The following is a 22,340-nucleotide window of genomic DNA, read 5'->3' as shown; positions in this document are numbered from 1 at the left end:
CTAAAATGTTTAAGAACTGCATGAGCAATGAATTAAAAAAAAAAAAAGTAACTTATTGTTAAAACAATCGCATTATTGTATCAAAATAACCACAAAATTATTTTGGTTTGTCGATGCGCCAAGCCCTGTACTGGCTTTTTTAAAAGGCATACTTCATAATGAAATGGGTGACGTTTCTCCCAGATCATCATGAAAAATATAAAATACAATTTGTATAAGTGAATTACTGGCACGCTGAAAATGCTACTTCGGACTCCAAACTTGTTGGCCGAATGGGCAATGAAAAACCTAGAGGTTTGAAAATGATCTTTTTATTTTGGAGAGTCAATGTATTTAAACGATTACAAAATACATGAGTACCAAAGCTGCTCCACAAACAGAATATATCACAAAAAAGAGGTCTGTGGAGAGCACGCATCAATAAACTAACCATTAGCAATAATAACAAAAATCAGGTTAGAAGTGCCACATTTAACAAAAACCCACTTACGATAATTAAATACTAAATGTCATTTTTAACATGTTCCTTTAACATCTGATGACTAAAAAATGAGACAAAATTTAAATTAGTTTATGTATGGTTTTTATAATCACGCAATTGAATTAAATTAGTATATTTATAGGGAATTTAATTCTCTAATAAAATGATATTATAGTTTTAAAATATTAGTTAAAATGGCTCAGTATAAAACAAGTTTGCAAGAAGGCCTAAGAAAACTCATTTGCCATTGTAGAGATTCACATCTGGAAAAGCCAAAAATCTTCACAGTAAAACACTTTCTAGATGAAGGAGCATCGAAAGCGACCATATATGGTGTTCTAGAACGTGTAGACCAGGGGTTCTCAACCTTTTTTAGTCCAGCACTCCCTTAAAGATTTAACAGAAAACAGTGACCCCCTTAGCAAATATTGAATATATTTTCCCAAAAAACATTAAAAGTACTGCTTTTCAATTTAAAAAAATTATAATTTATTTTATTTATACATTAGATTAGTGTGATGGTTGTTGTTGCTTTTTAGCACACAGTTTTTCTATTCTTGGTTTTGTCTTTGATTTTGCTAGCCTAATATCATAATCAATGTTCAATACACTTGTTTATTTTATCTTTAACTTAAGCATTGTGGAAAATCCACATTCACACCTGTAAGTTGATGCAAATGGCAATAGCACTGGCATTACCATTTCAGATAACATTCGGTAACTGGCACTATTTTTAGACCAGAATGCAACTAAGTTCTCCTTTTCGATCATCAATCATGCAGATGCATTTTCCTGCAACTGCATTAACTGTGTCTGTGCAGCATATTTTTTATCTGGAATGCATGTCACGGGAGCATTTAATGGATCTTTGACCAATATATCTATTTCATTTCACAGCTCTGGAAAATGGTTAACGAATTCAGATGCCAACTGCTTCAAATGTTCAGTAATCATTCCTTGAATTTCTGAAGATAGCATCACATCACCATTGTCCAATATATCTGAACATTTTGAAAACATGGCAACATATATTAACTTTACCTTTCAGTGCCGATTTGCCAATTTTCTGATGAAAGCTTAAACTGTGTCTCTAAAATCAATGATATTGGTTTCTCTGCCCTGCAGTTGCAAATAAGGATGATTCAGTTCAGAAAATATGTCAGTTAAATATCTAAGTTTCGATCAAAATAATAAACACTCATGACATTCAACACCAGACCAATCAGTAAAGAAACAAATTCATGTGATGTGTATGCTTCTTATTACGGATTGATCAGGTTTCACAATAATCTTAAGTTCAACACTTTATTTTTTGATAAACTATAACGCATATTTAAAAGTTATATCAAATGCAAAAAGTAAATGACCCCCTTATGGATAAAATGGAATACTTCCATGACCCTCCCAGAAACGCTATATGACCCCCTTGGGGGTCACGACCCCCAGATTGAGAACCCCTGGTGTAGACAATAATTTAGGATATCAATGAAAAAAGGAAGCGGTCCAAAGGCGAAAAAAATATACAAAAAGTACATAGACCAATTGAAAAAGGTATTTGATCATCATCACGGTGTTTCACAGCGTCAAGTAGCTCAAAGATTCGATTGTGACCAATGGTATAAATCTAAAATTCCTAAAAACAAGACAAATGTTAGATATTACAAGAAGAAAAAGATTCCACATCGAAGCGAAAGCCAACTAGCTCGAATCAAACCTTTGTGTTGGCATATATATTGCAATTTTAGGAATTTTGATTTTGTCTTGGATGACGGATCTTATTTCACATATGCGAATACAACATTGACTGGCAACGATGGGTTCTATTCTAGCGACGTGTTACCTACAACTAGCGACGTCAAACTCAAAAGAAAGAATAAGTACGTGGAAAAGCTGCTAGTCTCTTTGATTATATCGCCCAAAGGGACTTCAAAAACAATGTTTTTTGAATGTAGCCAGGCAATCAACAAATAAGCATACATCAGATGTATTCGTAAGTAGTTAATACTCTTTGTTGATGAACATTATAAAAAAATAACAGTACACTTAACCACAAAAATAAGAGCTACACTTAACCACAAAATTAACGCACCACTTATACATTTCGATTTATTTTATTTGTCGTTAACACTATCATATTTTGACAAACTGATTAAGAATGGAGCACATAAACACAGTTATTTCGATGATAATAAAATTGGCTTTGAGAATGGTGAAAAGAAAAAACTAAAAGCAAAAACAAATGGTTGGTTTAAAAAAAAGTAACAGTTTCTTAATGCGAAAACGATTACTAACTTGAATAACTGTAAAAAAAGTTTATTTTTTTAATAATGCATTTTGAAAACTTCGTCAGCTTATACCGTAATAAAGAATTTTTGAGAATCACGCATCTATTTTGTCGAATAAGAGCTATAGGGTTTCATCAAATTTGTTGTTGTTGTAAGGATTTAACTTTCTCAGTTTAAAATGTAAAAATTCCTATCATTTTTTGAAATAGTAACTATACGTCTTTTTTGTTACTTATGTTTTGTAATTAAAATGATGATATTATTTATATAAACTTTTGTTTTTATTGTCAATTGTTAATTAAAACTTTTATTATCAAATTCTTATAAAATAAAAAAAAAACATAGCACCCTTAAAAATCGACCAATAACCAATTAATTCTAGTCCTCTAAGGGTACTTTTTATATTATAAATCAATTTATTAGTTACAAGCAATTGTTTTTTTTTCTTTTTTTTTTTTAGATTTTAGCCAGTTATTTTGGATTTGGACACACTGCGTGACGGGACTGTGTGCTTGATTTTAAATTCCTATATCTTAAAATGAAGCGAGCTGCGCTATTTCTATCCCTTTATCAACTTCTAAAAGTTTATATCTTTTTTAAAATCACTCATGCGTGCATACTTTTGTTCTATTTTAATGTCTTACTACACTCTCAAGCTTTTTTTTTTAAAAGCAAAAAAGTAATATTATTTTTAGACCGCTTCAATATTGCTTTAACCGAATGAGTTATACGGTGTAATAGTGTAATAGTGAGTTTAGAACGCATCTACAAAGTGAAAATAGCGGTTGTTTTTTTTTTTTTGTTTTATATTTGAGTATGTACCAGGCTTAAAAAATGTCTTGAAATTTCAAAAGCTCTTGTAATTCAAATATGATTTCAGGTCAAGTTTTCTTCTAGCATACCGTTAAAATTACACTACAGTTTAGAAATCTGATTTATATTTCAAGTCCGATTCGGAAAATATTTCTCAAGTCTGATTTGAATTTAGACTTGAAATCCGATAAAAATTTTTACCGGTTTTCAAGAAAGACGAGTTAAATTTCGCTTAATGCATGAAGCTCAAGTTACACTTCAGTTTTGAAGTTCATTCTTGCATTCCACATTTACTTTACGACTGTTTTAAACAAACAGATACAACACCTAAAAGCGTAAATGTACATTAAAATCTTCTTCGTAGAGGTTAACTTTTTTCATTTTGAATAATTGATTTGCCGCGTCAGGAGATATTTTATCGTTTAGAAGTTGTTTAGAAGAAGAAATCATGGGTTTAAACCTATTTCATTTTGCTACATTTGTTTTATATGGATCATCAGGTAATTTTTATTTTGCTCATCATCTGCACAAAAGTTGATTCAGAATTAAAATAATGATGAATATTGAAAATACCTAATGTCAACTCCATTTTATTTTACACTTCAAAATCCCTTATCAAATAACTTTTCAAACAGCTTTCAAATTAGGAATTTTCTGTAGTTATTTAGTCCTATCAAAATATTTAATTACACACATTTATTTTCTGTTTTTTTGAGAATTAGTTTGCATTATTCTCAAGCTTTGTAATTTTTTACTGAATACTATAAGGAGATAGAGCCGACTACTTTAAATAAAGCAGTACAATTCCTCAGAGCGTAAAATGTTATTTAAAATCTTCTTTGTTGAGGTTTACTGTTGAGCAATCAAAGTTAACACAAAATTAAGTCCTCCAAATTAATTTAAGCTACACAGTCACAGTCACATTCCAAGACAACTTTTTTCTCTTTTTTTTAAATAAAATCCACTTTGTAACCGCCAAGTTAAAATTTGATGCATAAAAAAAAAGTTAATAATAATATGGTAGTATTAGATAATTCATAAACTATTACATTAATGCATAAATTTAAAATACGTTGAGCATATGCAAAAGAAGCAGATGTGTCTATTGAAAAACTTAGAGAATGGAGCAGCAGATATAGACGCTGAAGTACGAGGAGTGAGTATGGCTCTGTAATGGAAACTGACAAAAAATGACTTTTTTTACGGATTTCGTGATGGTGTTCCAGTGGGTTTCTGATACCTTCAATCGAAATAAAGATTGAGTTCAAAAGTAATGCGTGAAATGTTAATTCGAAGAAGACTTAATGTGCTGCAACAATTGATAGAAGGATACAATATTAATACTGAAGTAAAACTCGTTCCTTGGGAAGATAACTTAGCTGACGAGCTAACAAGAGTTCGCAGCAGATGGCTGCGAACTCTTGTTAATATACATCAATGAGCTAGACAATTAGGGGTGGATTGAGCGTTAAACGTTGTTTTCAGAGCAATTCCCTCTGCCACCGAAAACTACGTTCGGAACAAGATCAAATATTGCGAACCATGTCAGTCGATAGATCTAGCGCCTTTGCGATGGGTGAAAGGAAAATGGAGTGTTAAAGAACACTGGGAGAGATTGGCCTTGGGTATCACACACTGTGTTACCGTAAAGTTTCTGAGCCTAATTGATTGCGGAGCTTTAGAATATGCATTGTGGCGACAACTATCAAACTCATACGGAAGTGTTGGAGTAGTTCAAATACTCCGTTTGATCAATTGTGAATCGTATGAAATAATGACGGGTAACGAGCTGACGTTGTCCGTCAATATTTCACGCAGAGCTCCTCGAGATATAGAGATACGAAATTTTCTTGGTAATTGGGAAGTGCGCATTAGATTTCGAGCCGTGTATCATCCTGAAGGAAATGGAATTTTGGAAAGAAAACACCTTAAAATAAAAAGAATAGCAAAATGTTCAAAATTGTCAATATCAGAAGTGGTATATTGGTATAATATTTCCGCTAAGAAAAATGGTGCAAGCCTGATAGACGAAATATCCAGCTGTTCTATTACTGTTAAAGAATTGAGCAAGGAGAACCTTCCGTTAAAAAATGACACGAACGAAAGATTTAAAAGTTGCGACAATCTTTTGGTGAAACCACCAAACGCGAAGTGCCATATCAAGTGACAGCTAGATATAATAACACGAGGTATTTCGAACAATACCGTAGAAGTGAACAGCATTTCGCGTCATTTAAAACATATTAGAAAGGATACTTAGTTGCTAAGTATTATCCCTGACGTTGGAATAGGAAAGAGTGCTAGCCATTGTCAAGATAACGCGAAAAACCAAGAACAGCAAATTTAAGAAATTTAAGTCTAGAAGCGAGTGATAAAAGTATTGAAGCATAAAATAGAACCCAACAAATCGACTTTCGCCTTTGCGACGGAGTGTTCGGGCTTGGCGCATGCCTTCAAAGTACCTCGATTGCTGTTTGCATGGTCCGTGAGGATCAAGGAGTAGGCTAATACTGTTGAGAAAATGGGTAGAACGTTTAATAATGTTACAAAATTAGCAATTTCGATTATTGTTAAAAAAAATAGTAACTGTGATTATGTGTTAATTTTAAAAACGTGTTGGATTTTCTGAGGTTTTTTGAAGAATGTTGTCTGGTAGCAGTATTAAAAGTTTGTATTTTCTACTTTTGACAGTTCAGGAGGAGAAAGTTTGTAAATAACGGTTTTTGAGAGAATATTGTTGTCATCTCATTGATGAGTTGCAAGAAAACTACACTAAGTTAAGCCTAATATCAAAATCTCAAAATTGTCTAACTTTTATTAGAAAATATCCATTTACTTGAAAATTTCTATTTACTTATTTTCTTTAGTTCTTTTCGAAATCTCTTTGCTCTTTTTATCAAAACTCTCATTTTTAAAGTCCCACAATAATTCTCCTAAAAATCATCCTATTGATTGTCCAAGTTATCCTCCCGAGAACCCTGCTTGATTTTCTCAACTGTTCTTTTTCTGTGTGTCCGTAGATGTTTCATAAATCAGGTGCTGTTCTAGTATAGACAATGGATTTTGTCTTTAAGTTCGTTTAATGTTTTTGCCTAGACATCTTTAGTCATGGTTCTCTAAAACAGGTTTTACCAGTTATCTTTTGATTAACATTTGCCTATGGTCTCGACTTGTTTGTAAAAGTCATAAAAAAGTTACAGAGTTGTCGTTTGCCATACTCATAGAAAAAGTGTCATTTTATCGCTGTGCGTTACAAATTGAGTTTCTGGTCGTTTTTGCAAAAACACTAGGTAAACACTACGTAAACGTGTGTTTACGTGGTGTTTCGATAATAACTGACTGAACTGCCATTTTGTGTATTTAGTTATTTTCTGCGACAATTGTTATAAAAAAGTTACAAATTCGTCCGGCTTGCTGTTCCGATGCGACATAAAAATTATTGATTTGCAAGTAAAAGTTGAAATTAGTATTGAACCATGTGAAAACAAATTAATCGAAATTCGTTTAATAATACCAAAGACTGGTTTTGATCAGAAAATAAAAATCAATAGTTTAGATGATGTTCAAATACCTGGATTAGCAATAGGTCAAGCAGCTGGTCTATATGTGCACGTGAGCTTCTATAAACAGAACGATAACCAAATGAAATTTAAGGTAGTATTTTTCAAAGTGTCCAAAAATTTGTAAACAGTGTCTCTTTTTATTATTTGATAATAATAATAATTGGGCATAAACTAACATAAATTTGTTATAATTAGCAACTTTGTTATTATATGTCAATTATTCCAAAAATCATTAGCAAAGAAAGAAATAACAAACAAAAATGGCCAATAAATTCGTTTTTTAAACTTCTAGGCCTTTTTTTTTTTTTGTAAATATTTCAAATTAAAACTTTTTTACTTTTAATCTATTTATCTCACTTACCACTCCAAATTTTAATCATGATAACTTTCACCAATCAGGTTTTATATACAGTGTCTCAAAAAATTATCCGACCAAACAAGTTTTTCCCAAAAAAAGAAATGTTTACGCTCTAAATTATACTAAAAACAATGAATAGCGATACTTACTTTATCTGTCATTTTAATTCTATTGGGAATAGTATGCTATTTAGCGTTCATATTTTTTGATTCATGCTTCAGTTGGTTTATTATTTGTCCTAAGAGAGACTTAGTATTGAATAGGCTTGTAAAAAAATTATCCGACCAAGCGATATTTAGGTAAGTTTAATTAATTTTATGTGAAATTTGTTGAAATATTTTAGCAAATTTTTATACAATTAATGAAATTGCATAACAAAAAACTGTTTTTTTGTAGTAAAAAAAATTATGTATAAAAAGAAGGTTTCATGTTTTTTTAAGTAAAATGGTGGGAGGTAAACGTCACTGGACTGTTTCTCAGAGAAATTTAGCTGTTGATCTAGTCAATCAGGGTAAAACCTATCGTCAGGTGCAGCAAGAGACTGGAATTCCTCATAATACAGTATCCAACATAATAAAGAAGTATAATTTGATTGGAACAACAGCCACAAAAGAAGGGCAGGGTCGCAAAAAAAAGACTTCTAAAAGTTTTGATAGAAACTTAATTATACAAGTCAGGAAAAATCGCTTCGTTTCTGCTCGAAAACTGGCTGAGCAAGCTGAAGAGAATTATGGAATCAAATTATCCCATCAGACAATCAGAAATCGTATCCGAGACCAGGGGTTTCAAGGACGACTTGTGCGTAATAAACCATATTTGAGTAAGAAACACATGAAAAGAAGATTGGAGTTTGCTAAGAAGTTCAAAAACATGCAGTTAAGTTTCTGGAAAAAGATCCTGTGGAGCGACGAATCGAAATTCAACTTAAAGTCATCTGATGGAGCCCAAAAAGTTTGGAGAAAAGCCGGAGAAGCCTACAAATTAAGCTGCGTGAGAGGAACTGTCAAGTATGGGGGCGGTAACATGATGGTATGAGGTTCAATGGCTAGGATCTGATTTTACATTTCAGCAAGATAACGATCCCAAGCATAGTGCCACTAAAACCAAGGAGTGGTTTGCTGAAAATAATGTTGAGGTCTTGGAATGCCCGCACAATCACCGGACCTTAATCTCATTGAACATTTGTGGGAAATTTTAGACGGAAAAATTGGAGATCGGTCATTTTCCAAAAAAGATAACCTCAAAGTAGCAATTGAAGAAGCCTGGGAAAAGATTCAACCAGAAGAAACAAAATCTTTAGTTGAATCAATACCTAGACGTCTAGAAGCTGTAATCCAAGCAAAGGGAGCCCACTAAGTATTAAAATAATTGTTTTGTTGTATAATACTTTGTTATAAAACAAATAATGTGTTTGGTCGAATATTTTTTTGACAATAAAAAAACGACCTAAGTTCCTTTATTTTAAGACTGAAAACCTTGTGATTCATATTTTACATTAAAATAAATAAAATCTATTTAAAACATATTCTTTTATTTTCATTAATCTTGAGTTTACCAAAAAAGTCTAAATTTATGAAAATACAGCACTTTCTTTAGGAAAAATATTTTAAAAAATGTTTGGTCGGATAATTTTTTGAGACACTGTATTATAACTTCCACCAATCATATTTGAATGAAATTTCTACCATTTGATGTTTAACAGGTAATAACAATTTACATGGACCAAATTTTACAAAGAGAGCATTTTTAAAATATTTGAAATAGCTTTTAAGCTATTTTGTAAAGTTGTAGGCTATAAATATTTTTAAGATGTGAAAAAAATATAAATATTATTTGAAAACATCTGAATCAAGTTGATTTATTTGCTTAGCTCTTGTTATTCCTTTGTAAAAATGATGATGACTTCTGAAAAATTAAAACTTCGACAAGTTTATATGATGGGTTTTTTTTTTTTTTTACTAAGTTTTACGCGGCTTGTTTTTTTCGAACTCAGCAACTATTGTAAAACGTTTTAAATAGTGCTTATCTTATCACTTTGATAAATTAAAATAAAAAAAAATAAACATTAGTGAGTTGCTTTTTTGAAGTTATTTTTATCTATAAATGACCATGTTAAAAAATTTTACTTTTAGCTCTCGCTATCCGTAAAAGTTCTGGTCAAAATAGCGACAGTAACTTTGATTGATGAATCGATCCCCTGCAGTGGTATGTGTGATAAATTTTGTTCGTTTTGGGTTTTTTTAGATGTTAGTTTTTCTTAATAACGTAGTTCTACAGTTAAAATGCTGTGACGATCGTGTATGCTACAAATTGAGTGCTTCAAAGTTTCTAATTGCATTCATAGAAGCTTGTGCGACGAAACTGAAAAGTGTATAAACGTCTACTTTAAAATATTCAAATTCTGTTTGCCAGGAATAAACTTTGGATTTTTGTTTTATGAGTTTATCTTGTGGCGCAACAAATAAATTTCCCTTTTTCTTCAAATTTTTTAAAATGTTACATCCATTGCATTCAAATAGAGTCATGCTAATATAATGTGACTTGGCATTTGAAACAAATGGCGAGTCATATTAGTTTTCGAAAGACTGTGAAATTTATAAGGAAGGGTCCTTTAGAAGATTGAGAGCATCTCCGGAACGAATGAGTTTGATGTTGAATAAGCCACAAACTTGCGCCGCTGTAGAAAGTCTTAACTCTTTATGTCTTTTTTTGCAGGGAAGATAGATCCCTGATCCTCTCCCTACTACTGGTCTCCCTAGAGACTTTTTAGTGTTTGACCATATGAGTTTGAAAAGTCGGAGACTTAAATCTTAAAAATTAATTTTTTTTTTTGGAAGTAATTAAGGATGGGATTATTTAACAAATTCTTAAGTACCTGAAATTGCTAAAATTGGATTCAGAATGGGAATCCATCTTTAGCAGTTTCAGGTACTAAAGTAATCTTTTTCATAGCTAAGAGTCGGTTTTCTTTTCTTTGTCTATGAAAAAAATACATACATGAAAAAAAAAGTACTTATTACACATTTTCAGTTACCTGCAGATACAATATTTAAGTAAGAACGTAATAAATCTGGTGTATTTATAAATGTAATGCGGTCTCAGCATTTAAATGGAAGTGCATGGCCATGTTTTTCATACATAAAATACATATATAAAATGAAAAAAACAGCTTGTCGCAGATTTTCTGTTGAAGTTTGAAAACTGCGATAAATGTTGATACGCGGTAAGTTTGGAAACAACCCTTATCTTTTTTTTTTTTTTTTTTTTTTTTTTTATTTTATTTCTTATTTTATGTTTTCATAGAATTATGGAGTTCTGCCGCAAAATCCCAAATCGATTTGCACTACAGTTGCATCATTGCTTCGATGGTTATCGCTGCTTTACAAATGTTTTGAAACTTAAGACATGAAATCAATTAAAGTAGTCATTTAGGCTTTATACTCTAGTTTTCTAAACAAGCTTTTCTTTTATGAAGCAAAATCTAAAAACTCATTGAAAAAGCTCTTTATTTGTATTGTATGATTTTTAGTTTTCACGTGAGGTCGTGGGCGATTTGCTCAATTGTTAAATAAAAAGTAAGAAAAAGATTGAAATCTAGAAGTTGTTTAAACTAAATTTGTGTTTGTTAGTTTGTATTTGCATTACAGCTTAACTTCTGTTTTGTATTTCAATTCAAACCTGAAAATAAAATTTTATTTCCTTTTAGGTTGGCTTACAAATTGACTACCCAGCCTCTAACCTCCTTGTAACAAATAGTAATAGTTTTTCCAAATCCTTACCCCTTTCCTAAAAGTACTTTACAAATTCTCAAAAACCTAACCTTAAAAAATTTCCCTTTAAAACGTATGACACATTTGCAACTTTATTTAAATTAAGCTGTATTAAATTTTAACAACACGAGGCACTAAATGGTATTTTATTCATTACATATGTTTGATTAGCACAAACAATAAAAAGAACCTTTTGAAAACGAGGACAACCATTTACACTCAGAATGACAACTGGATTAATAAATGAACCTCTTTAATTAAGATCGAGCAATTTAATAAAATTACTTTCAATTTTCACTTGAAGTTAAAAGAAAAAATGTCCTATTCAAAAGAGTTCTAAAACATTTTTTAGAAAACGTTTTATAATTATATAAATTTTTAGAAATATCTAAAAGTTTTATAAATATATAAAATTGCCTCAAATATATTCTGATATAAATTCAAATTCACTTCTTTAGTTTTTCTTTGACACATTTAAAAGAAAAAGAAAAAGCAAAACACCAAAAATAAATATTACTTTGAATTTAGGACTACAATTAGCTTCTTGACTAAATGAAGAAAAATTCAAAGAACTATTTTTAAACTTTTTTTGGTAAAATTACTAATGCAAAAAAATTTATTTTGACAGAAAATCCATCAACTCCATATATAAACTGAAATACCTTAAAGACTGATGCTGCAACTATAAATTTTTAATCTTGTTAACACAACTCTGGTTGTAAAAATTACAATTTTTTATTACAGCGTCATTCAAAATCAAACAAATATCAATTGTGTAAATGTTATCCTTAATTATGTACTGAGTTCTTGGAATGATGCCCATAATTGTCATTGATGCAGTGTCGTTAATGACGTTGTCAATGTCCGTAGACAGTTTAGCTTTAGCTTATATACCTATCAACAACTGGCTGTTATTGAGCCCAATGTTCTCAAGCTTTTAGAGTTTTCAAATTTTTTTAAAATTTGAAATGAGATCGTTTATTATTTGGCAGGATTATTTGATTCATATAGTGGAAAGAAGGCAAGAGCAGGACAAATACTGGATTTGTCCCACTACATTTTTGCTGCAGGAAGTAACCTGCAGCAAAAATGTTGTATTTACACGAGAAACAGGCAGGGCTTTTCTTTTTCATTAGACTTTTTTTTCATTGTCAACTTTTAAATTATTAAACAGTAAATTATTAAACTGTTACTTGCTGTTTCGCTGAAACTGATCATGACTGGCCCATGATAAATCCTTAGACCAAAACGATTTTTCGCTCGCGTTAGCAGCTGCAAGTATTACAAAGATCCAACCTTTACTGGGCCTGCCCTTGCTGACTGGATTCAATGTTAATATCTTTTTAAAATCGTACACCAGAAAAAAAAAATTAGGAAGTGTAAAACTTCACACGGAATATTGAGTTTTTTAATTTTGTTTGTTTTAATAAGTTGTTATAAATGCTTTATTTAGAAAAATATTTAATAAATCATAAAATATTCAAAATGGCCATTAAAGCTAAAATTGAATCGCATAATATATCTTGAACGAACATTATGAACAGAGGCAAGATTTAAATCATAAATCAAATTTTAAAAATAAAAAATAATCAATACAAAATCAGTAAATAGAAAGGGAAGATCATAGAAAAGATGTTCTAATTTTTCAGATCAAATTGACATAGTTTGAGTCGGTAATTTGTAAAAGTATAACATTCTAAGGTTGTAAATTTCCTCTCTCTCCCATCTTATTTTCTTGTGCACCATTTACTTGTGTTAAGCAGCATAAAATTTGATTTGAAATCATAGATGCTAACGAAATATTATTAGGAAATGTAAATGGGGGGAAGAGTAAGCATGCTAACTCCTCACACTTATGCGTTAAAATGAATACAGCTAAATTAATCAATTGTTAATAATTAATTAAAACGCAAAAAGTTTTTTAAAGGCAGACATTTGCTCAGTCTTTTGGAAATGTATTTGTTTTGCTTGGTTAGGGTAGGGTGTTAGGGTATTTATGATTGATTTTTTAGGTTGCGCTCATTGCTGTAAGCATGGTTTGATTATGATTCGGGTATGGTTCGTGTATAATTACAGCAACTTTCGACACTTCGACTTTAGGCCTATGTAAAGCTTGTTAACAAAATCTCAGTACAGTTAATAACAATGCAATAACTACTCATTCAAAGCGTAAATAAAATGTTAGTATATCCTAAAAAATAAACTTAAGTATATTCTTTTAATATTTTCAAATTCATATAATATGCATTCAAAAGTCACTTAAAATTATTTACTTACCAATTTTAGGCCAAAGCTCATGGCCAAAGTGTCTACCCATGTTAGAATGTTCTTGTTTTAAAAATTTCTCTTTCCTTGAAAATATCTGTTAACTTCTTTTTCTTTAGCTTTTCACTCAAAATCTCTTTCTCTTTTTCTCAAAACTCTCTTTTTGGGATTGGAGGACTTTTAAGTGAAATTTTCTCCGAAAATATCTTCAAAAAATCCTTCAATCACTTTTTCCACATTCATGTCAATAGGATTGGTCACTGCACCCAAAAGTAACTTAAAGCATATAAAGCTCCTAAGTGAAGTAACAGTAATCTTAGCCATTGTAACTATAATAACTTTTTTTTTGTTATGTAATCATATCACTTTATTACTTAGTAATTTACTGAGCATTTCTTTGTTTGTTACTTTTTCTTTAAATCTAACGGAAGCCAGTAAAATGTTTTATTGCAATATAGAAAATGTTTTACAAAACGTTTTTTAACAACTAAAATAAAACAGAACAAAAAGAATTTACATGTTTTTGAATAATGTCATTCTTTATTTTTACATTTTAAAGTTTTATTCCGCAAAACAGAAAAATGACCTTAATTTTGTAATAATTTTAATTAATCCAACTGTTTGATATTACGAACAGCAATGCATCAGAATAAGTATCAATATCTCAAAATATTTTGTTTAAATGTAACAAAATACAAGTTCGTTGAAAACGGTTATTGGCCAATAAAAAGCCTTGAGCTATGTAAGATAAATAAAATACAAAAAGAGCATTAAAATAATATAATTATATAAAAAAACGTAGTTTCAAAAAATTCGAATAATTTATCGTTAAACGCACATTTAAAAAGAAGTAATAAATTGGTAAAATAATATAACGCATCCACATACTAACATATATATATATATATATATATATATATATATATATATATATATATATATATATATATATATATATATATATATATATACAGTTGTGGACAAAATAATACTAGTGTGATTAAAATTAAGGAATTAATATTATTATCTTTCAACAGTTACTGAAAATGAAATTGTAATACTGGATTATTAATTAAATAGGTGTGAGATGATAAACTAATTAGTAGAAAATTTTAAATTTTTGCTTTTATTTATAATATTTATATAAGTATAAAAAACAGGTTGGACATAATAATAGTAGTATTAATTTATTTAATGTTATATTGCAAATAATTTATTTTATTAACAAAAAAATGATGTAAATTTAATTAAACAATGGTAAAAAACAAAAATTTAATCGCATGCCCCCGGTTTTTTATCACAGCTTTGCATCTATTTGGCATTGAGTTAATCAAATTTTGACAACGTTCTAAAGGAATGTTGTTCCAAGCATTCTGGACAACTTGCCATAACTCCTGCTGATTTTTTGGTTTTTGACAATAAACTGCCTCTTTTACATCTGTCCAAAGGTTTTCAATCGGATTGAGATCCGGTGACTGTGCAGGCCAATCCATAACTGCAACCCTATTCTCGATGAAGCAACTTTTTACCCTGCGACTGGTATGCTTTGGGTCGTTGTCCTGCATATAAACCCATCTTAGGGGCATATCTTCTTCTGCAAAGGGCAACATGGTATTTTGTAATATTTAAAGGTATATGTCTTGGTCCAAAACATCATCAATCTTATAGATTGGCCCTACGCCATGATAAGAAAAACAACCCCAAATATTTATTTATGCGTCCACTTGACCCAAATAAAACAATTTTGCTTTCATCAGACCACAAAATATTACGCCATTTTGAAACAGGCCAATCTGCATGCGTTTTTGCAAAATGTAATCTTGCTACCACATGCCTTTTTTTCAAAAGGGGAACTTTTCTTGGGCTTCTGGCGACTAACTTACTTTGTACTAACCGCCTACGTACTGTTCTCGAAGAAACGCTTAAATTTAAATCTTCTTTAATATGGCTGGAAGTTACAAAAGGATCGGCAACAGCAGCACGTTTTATCAATCTGTCTTCATGTTCAGTCGTTTTTTGTTTTCGACCCCTTGTTTCGCCTACATTTTTCCATTTTAGAGCATTTCTAATCATCATAGGAGAACAACTTAATGTCTCTTGAATAAATTTGTATGTTTTCCCTTCTTGTTTTAATTTAATAATTAGTTGTCTCTTTTCTGCACTACAATGCTTTGCACGACCCATAATTTCTATTTATAAAATTAATTTATACAATTATTTTATATACTTCATTAAATTAACACTAAAATTAATCTTACTTTTAATTAGTCTTATTAAAACCAAATAAACAAAAAGCTAATATAAATAAATTGATGGGAAACAACAGAAATGCTATTTTAACCTACAAATCTAGATATGTTCGTATATAAAATTCGGGACTTCCCTAAAGTAATTTGAACACTGTTACCAACATTTTTTACTCCCATTTCATTATTCAGTGTTTGTATTTCTGTTATGCCTAAATTTATTAATTCATATTTAAATTTACATAAAAATATTATCACAAATCATTGTTTTACTAGCCACTACTATTATTTTGTCCACAACTGTAAGTATATATATATATATATATATATATATATATATCTTTTATAAACAGTATTGGACAAAACATTTGCAACCAACATCGAACAATGCTAAAAAGTGTTCCTAATTTTACATGTCTTAAAAACGAAACGAACTATACTACTGCAGCAAACAGTTCAGGAGTCCGAAGTCATAGCATGCCATGACATGAGCAATCAGCTGACAGGTGACAGCACACAGGCAGAATTTCGTTGACAAGTGCCATTTTGCAGCGGACAAAACAAGTGCAACTTTTTTGGTTTGTTTCATTTTCTTAAGTCTGGTCCGTGTCAATGTCACGGAAGTTTTTTAATAATTAAAGGAGGTATCCAGAAGTTTCCAGAAGTTTCCAGAAGCATGTAGAAGCTTCCAGAAGTTTCCAGAAGTATTTTTCGCCACGAAATATTGATAGCGAAATCAATATTTCGTGGCGAAAAAAACTTCTGGAAACTTCTGGAAGCTTCTACATGCTTCTGGACAAAACAAGTTGCACTTGTTTTGTCCAGAAGCATGTAGAAGCAACTTGTTTTGAAATTTCTGGAAGCTTCTACATGATTCTGGACAAAACAAGTGCAACTCGACAAAATGTTGACAGCTTGGTCAACATTTTGTTGAGTTGCACTTGTTTTGTTCAGAAGGAAATCAACTTTTTTTTAATACTTTTGATTAATTTATTAATTTTTGTGTACAAATAATGAACTTTGTGATGAATAAAACTTGAAGACTTTGTCTCTAAACAGTTACATAGTTATTTCTCTAAATTGAAAAAATGCAGCACTTTTATATAAAGAAACTAAATTAGCATTATTTGTTGCAATTGTTTTGTCCAAAACTGTATATATATATATATATATATATATATATATATATATATATATATATATATATATATATATATATATATATATATATATATATATATTAGGGGTATTCAAAAAAAGTAAATTTTTAAATCTAAAAAACCATACCCCTTAAATTTGGGGCAAATGTATAAAAAGTGAGCCTCACAAAGTTTGAGCGCTATCAGATCACTTTTGACCTCCCCTCAAGCTAATAATTTTGGGGGAAAAATGACCGAAAAGTGGTCATTTTCGGGTTTCTTGAGGGAGGGGCTATTTTTTTTTTTTAAATTTTTTGTTTTCCTGCTATATGTATATAGGCCCTGTGTGTATATATATAAATACACCCAAGACATGCTGGAGGGGGCAAGCAACTTCACTTTGCCAGAAAGAATGAACAGTGGTTGGTTGTGACCTCAGCTATATCGTTTATCTATATTGAAAAAACTACTATTTACCTATTTTGAAAAATCAAAATGAGCAAGAATAAATGAAAAAATAAATTTAAATTCAAGTTTTATAACAGAAAAACATTTGAAAATCTAATAATAATCAAGTTTAAATCTTTATCTTTTTCCGCATCACACCAAGCCCATCATTAAACTTAGTCTTTGAAATTGTACCGAATTTTTGTTCTGGTGATCGGAATACAGATCGAACTTTGTCCACAGTGAGCAATCTGTTGTGCTTTTCAGTTTCATCAGAATATCTATGAATATACTGCCCCATCGTACCTATTGACCGTTCTGAATGGTTATTTACAAAAATCAAAGTTCCAGCATATTTTTGAAAACATTTTAAGCATGACTGAGTATGCCAATAGTTTGGTGGAAGTGAAAGCCAGTCTTGAACTCGTTGCTTATCAAACCCAATCATGTCAAAAATCTGGTAAGAAAAGACATCAACCAAGGCAGACAAGGATGGTGGTTTTTTCCCAATCTTTGTATTCATTTTACAAATTTCCTTGATATCTTGGTTTACTTTATTCTCAGGTTTATAATAGTCAGAGCTAGGCATATCAAATGACAGAATTGCTGATGCAATTTTTGCCTTCTCATCTGATGCTAACTCGTCATCTAGCAAAGCTAGAGGTATCATTGTTGAATCCAAATACCAGCAATGTTTATACTGAGACTCTAATACAGCATTGACAGCTAATGGGTTTGCACATACCTTTTTGTACAGATGCATTTGATGTATGGCTGTAATGTCAAGAAAAGGAGCTTTGATGACATCCTCAGATTGTAGATACCATTTTGCATAAAAGCAAACAATAAGTTCTGTAATAAGCTTAATTTCAATTTTCAGTTTATCATTTTCCTGAACAAATGTAAGTTGATTGGATCAAAGCTGAAGCTTTAGATAAAATTGCTTTTCCTAAAAATCTTGCATGATGATTAGCACCAGTTTTTCTTACTTTATATGTTATAGGGGATAAGTAAGTGACAACTAATTCTCCAAGCTCACTTCTATCATCTCTTATAATACCTGGTTTACCAACGTATGGTTTGCAAAATCTTAATGACTTCATAGCTGCCTTCTTTAAAAGACTGCTTTTAACCTTATTCCAATTAAACCGTAACAGCAGAACTGAATTATAGTTAAAATTAGGTTCTTCAAAAATATTTTTTAGCTTTTTGAAAAGAGGATTATCAGATCCATTAGTTTCTTCATTGGTCACTAATTTCCAAAAGTGAAGCATTCTTAATTCAGTCACATGATGCCTACATGCTATTTGGAGGAGATATTTATCCAGTTCTTTAGATATTCTGGAAACTGATCTTTTATTCGTGCCAGTGTTGGATGATGTTGTATCAAAGCATATTCCTATTGTTTTTGACGTAAGTTGATACTCCTTAATTAAGTCCATTACACCTAAGAACTGATCTTCCCCAGTGGATGACGCAAGTGGAGGTACTCCAAGTAGGTAAGTCTCTCCGTTAATGTAAACTAAAACAGCCATTCTATCCCTCTTTAATATTTTTCCTTTGTTTAGCTCAAACAAGGTCTTGACATCAAAATGAATTATACATGGATATGGAGATGAGTCTATGGCTGCTTTAACACATACTTTTCATAGAATTGTGTTTATAAGTTCAACGTTGGGTACATCATCTCTCAAACTCTTAGGCTGTGTACGATTTTTCTTCCTGATGCTTTCTTTTGCCTAATTTACATAAAAATTGTAGTTTTAGTTTTTAATTTTAGAATTAGTGGAAAAGAGAATTAATGGAAGTTGAACCAGAGATAAAGAAGTTAATTAAAAGCAATGAATACCGTTTTTCTATACTTAATATCCTCTGAACCAATAACAAACCTTCTTTCACCTTCCTGATCTTCAAGAAATTTTAGATCTTCAATCTTGTCTTTTAGTGATCTTTTTTTATCTTTACTGATCATGTTTTTGAGATTAGAATTTCCCGCCCAAAAAAGTTTTTTTATTTCTATCTCAAAATCGTTTTGTTTAGCCAAATCACCACTAGTTCCCCTTTTTGCATTTTTTTTTCAAGTTGGAATGGGACTTATGCAAATTAACAAGTTTTTTAACTAAACTTAAATCAGTTAACACATCAAATCCAGCTTTAATCCAGGGTCTATTGATTTTAGACAAAATACATTCACAACAATCTGAACATCTAGAAAATTTTTTTTTAGGGGGACAAGCAATAATATTCGATATTGGTGCAGATCGACATTGTTGGTTATATATTAAATGTTGAAGAATATCCAAGCCTATTGGAAGTTGTAAATCTAAATAGAAAAATTTAGGCATTCTTTAATAAATATTTTAGCGACTGATGACTCATTATAAATCCAGTATTAAAAAAATTGTTTCTACTTGATATAGCTGGTTTTGCCTCTTTTATAATAAAAAGTTCCTTTTTCATCGACCTAAGCTGTGTTTCACTCATTTTTAATGTTTATTGTATGTACTAATCTGTATTTATTAGAAAAATTTAAAGTTAAAAACTATCAAAATTTGCACAAAAGTATAAGTATATAATCATTATTAATTATTAATTATTATTAATTATTAATTAATTATTACATATGATTATTAGGCGCAACAGAAAATACATTTAAAAAATACCAATTTTCATGATTTTCAATACCACCAAACTTAGATTTTTGAGCGGTACGAAAAAAACCATATATTTTTAAACAAAAATATAGCCCTATATATATGTAGCAGCAAAAAAAAATTGCCCCTCCCTCAAGACTCCCAAAAATAACCACATTTCGGTCATTTTTTCCCTAAATTATTAGTTTGAGGGGGGGTCAAAAGTGATCCAATAACGCTCAAACTTTTTGAGACTAATTTTTTATACATTTGCCCCAAATTTAGGGGGTATGGTTTTTTAGATTTGAAAGTTTACTTTTTTTGAATACCCCTAATATATATATATATATATATATATATATATATATATATATATATATATATATATATATAATCTTTTTCGTTAGTTGAAAAATTTCCACGTGATGTCTCTTCGACGCTTGCAGATTTGTTAACATACGATAGAAAAAGTTTGATGGATTTCTTTTGTTTGATGACAAAACAATCTATCAAGAAGAAGAAAAGTTTAACTCAACGCGAAAACAAACTTTTCAAATGTTTACTCAAAGGCGTGAGGAAAATCCTTCAAAATAAAATGATGGATGAAAAGTTAAATAACCTATTAACAATATCATCTATTGATGCTTCTTCTTCATCGCTACTTTTATCAACATTCGAGCTCATGTTTTTCGCGTCATAAGTACACGCCTTTTCCACTTGACTGTTTACATCGGCCATGTCAAACAGTTCGTCTGATGGCATATTTTCATTAAATTTGATATTGCTTTTAAAAAAGTTTTTTTAATAAATAAAATCCTCATCGATATCTGATGCGCCATCTCATAAGTTTAGTGATTGTTTAACCCACAATTTTAATCTATGATTTAAAACAAGATTTAAATTTTGGCAAACGCATGCCCATCGCCTTTTTAACACCTTCAGCGTTGTTTGTTGTTATTGATATAATATTTGTAACAATTTCAAGTTTAATAATCTCTTTTTAGACGAATGCTGTAAGTCTATTACTTAATTAATGGTATTTAATCTTTCTTGTTGCTTTTATATATGTCTATATATATACAGTGGCGGGCAAAATAATAGGAGGGAACTAAAAAATTAACAAATACGAGAATATCTTTGAAACAAATAAAATAAAAATTTCAATTTTTATTAGAACTTTTATTTTATACATAAATAAACAGAAATTAATAAAAATTAAGTTATTAAATGTATATAATATACTTTAATTTTAAAAAAATAAATTCCACACCGAGCAAAATAATAGGTGTAAAATAAAAAATGAAGATGGAAGTCAATAGGGTTGCAAATTATTAATATTTTGTTGCATACCCTTTATTTTTTAATACTTCCTTGCATCTTGACGGCATTGAATCCACTAGTTTTCTTCAAACTTCTACAGTAATGCTGTACCAAGCCTCCTGGAGCATCATCCACAGTTCATTTCTAATTTTTGAATTTTGTCCAGAAATTTTAAGTTTTAACTTCCTCCAAAAATTTTCAATAGGATTTAGATCCGGTGACTGAGGTGGCCATTCTAAAACTTTTACATTATTGGTCGTAAATCACTCTTTCGCAGCTTTGGATGTATGTTTTGGGTCGCAGTTCTGTTGGAAATGCCAAATCATCGGCATAATTTCTTCGGCAAATGGCAACATGACATTATTTAGTATGTCTACGTATGTATATTGGGTCATAATATCTTTGATCCAAAAAAGTGGCCCCACACCGTACCAGGAAAAGCAACCCCACACCATTATATTTCCTCCGCCGTGTTTCACTGTTTTCGCAGTGAAGCGAGGTGAAAGTTCTTGCTTTGATGGTCTTCTTACATACTGTTTTCCATCAGAATTAAATAAATTAATCTTAGTTTCATCACTCCACAAAATATTACGCCATTTTTTGGTCATATCTGGTCCCCGCCAACCAATATGATTTTTTGCAAAAATTTTTCTTTTCATTATGTTCTTTCTACCAGGTAATGGTACTTTCCTCGGAGTTCGAGCTGGCAACTTACTTTCTAAAAGCCTTCTCCTAACTGTCCAAACACTAATATTTTCATTAATTTCATTAAAAATTTTTGTTGCTGGCTTGAATAAGTCTTTTTTTGAAATAATTGTAATGTGATCATCCGTACGCTGACACGTTTTGCATGGTCTTCCTCTATTCTCACGTGATTTTTCTGGTTTTAAGGCATTTGTAACTTTATTTTGAGAACATCCCATCGTAACTTAAATTTCCTTGTAAGTTTTTCCTTGTTTTCTTAAGTTTCTAATAAGTTTTCTTTCTATCGCTGTACAATGTTTTCCTCGTCCCATTTTA

At 30.5% G+C, this 22,340-nt stretch overlaps 2 protein-coding genes and 1 pseudogene across 2 annotated transcripts; 1 reads left to right on the top strand and 2 right to left on the bottom strand.

The window, feature by feature from the left end:
- Positions 1-2,623: 2,623 nt before the first annotated feature.
- On the top strand, positions 2,624-11,134 carry LOC149880462 (uncharacterized). Its single transcript, XM_090070462.1, has 5 exons — positions 2,624-2,723; positions 3,227-4,079; positions 6,944-7,233; positions 9,633-9,705; positions 10,804-11,134. The coding sequence occupies exons 2-5, from the start codon at positions 4,028-4,030 to the stop codon at positions 10,893-10,895; spliced, it is 507 nt and encodes a 168-aa protein (XP_089926588.1). The 5' UTR covers positions 2,624-2,723; positions 3,227-4,027; the 3' UTR covers positions 10,896-11,134.
- Positions 11,135-17,497: 6,363 nt separating this feature from the next.
- Positions 17,498-19,007, bottom strand: LOC149880461 (uncharacterized; the record flags this gene model as incomplete). Its single annotated transcript, XM_090070056.1, is given in 2 exon segments — positions 17,498-18,305; positions 18,307-19,007. Coding segments are annotated over 2 exon segments (1,509 nt in total), but the record flags the coding sequence as incomplete, so codon positions are not given.
- Positions 19,008-19,013: 6 nt separating this feature from the next.
- LOC145194043 (uncharacterized) lies at positions 19,014-19,851 on the bottom strand (annotated as a pseudogene).
- Positions 19,852-22,340: the final 2,489 nt, after the last annotated feature.

The sequence above is a fragment of the Hydra viridissima genome, unplaced genomic scaffold (genome assembly GCF_058129835.1).
Source record: "Hydra viridissima isolate aposymbiotic clone 2 unplaced genomic scaffold, HvirCarnegie_v1 scaffold_13, whole genome shotgun sequence".
NCBI classification, from domain to species: Eukaryota; Metazoa; Cnidaria; class Hydrozoa; order Anthoathecata; family Hydridae; genus Hydra; species Hydra viridissima.
The sequence above is the reverse complement of the archived record's forward strand: the minus strand, read 5'-3'. Positions and strand labels throughout refer to the sequence as shown.

Coding starts and splice junctions, on each gene's coding strand:
- LOC149880462 (XM_090070462.1), top strand. CDS start 4,028: ATGGGTTTAAACCTATTTCATTTTGCTACATTTGTTTTATATGGATCA. Junction 4,080..6,943: donor TGTTTTATATGGATCATCAG/GTAATTTTTATT, acceptor TTGTGTATTTAG/TTATTTTCTGCGACAATTGT. Junction 9,706..10,803: donor TGAATCGATCCCCTGCAGTG/GTATGTGTGATA, acceptor ATGTTTTCATAG/AATTATGGAGTTCTGCCGCA.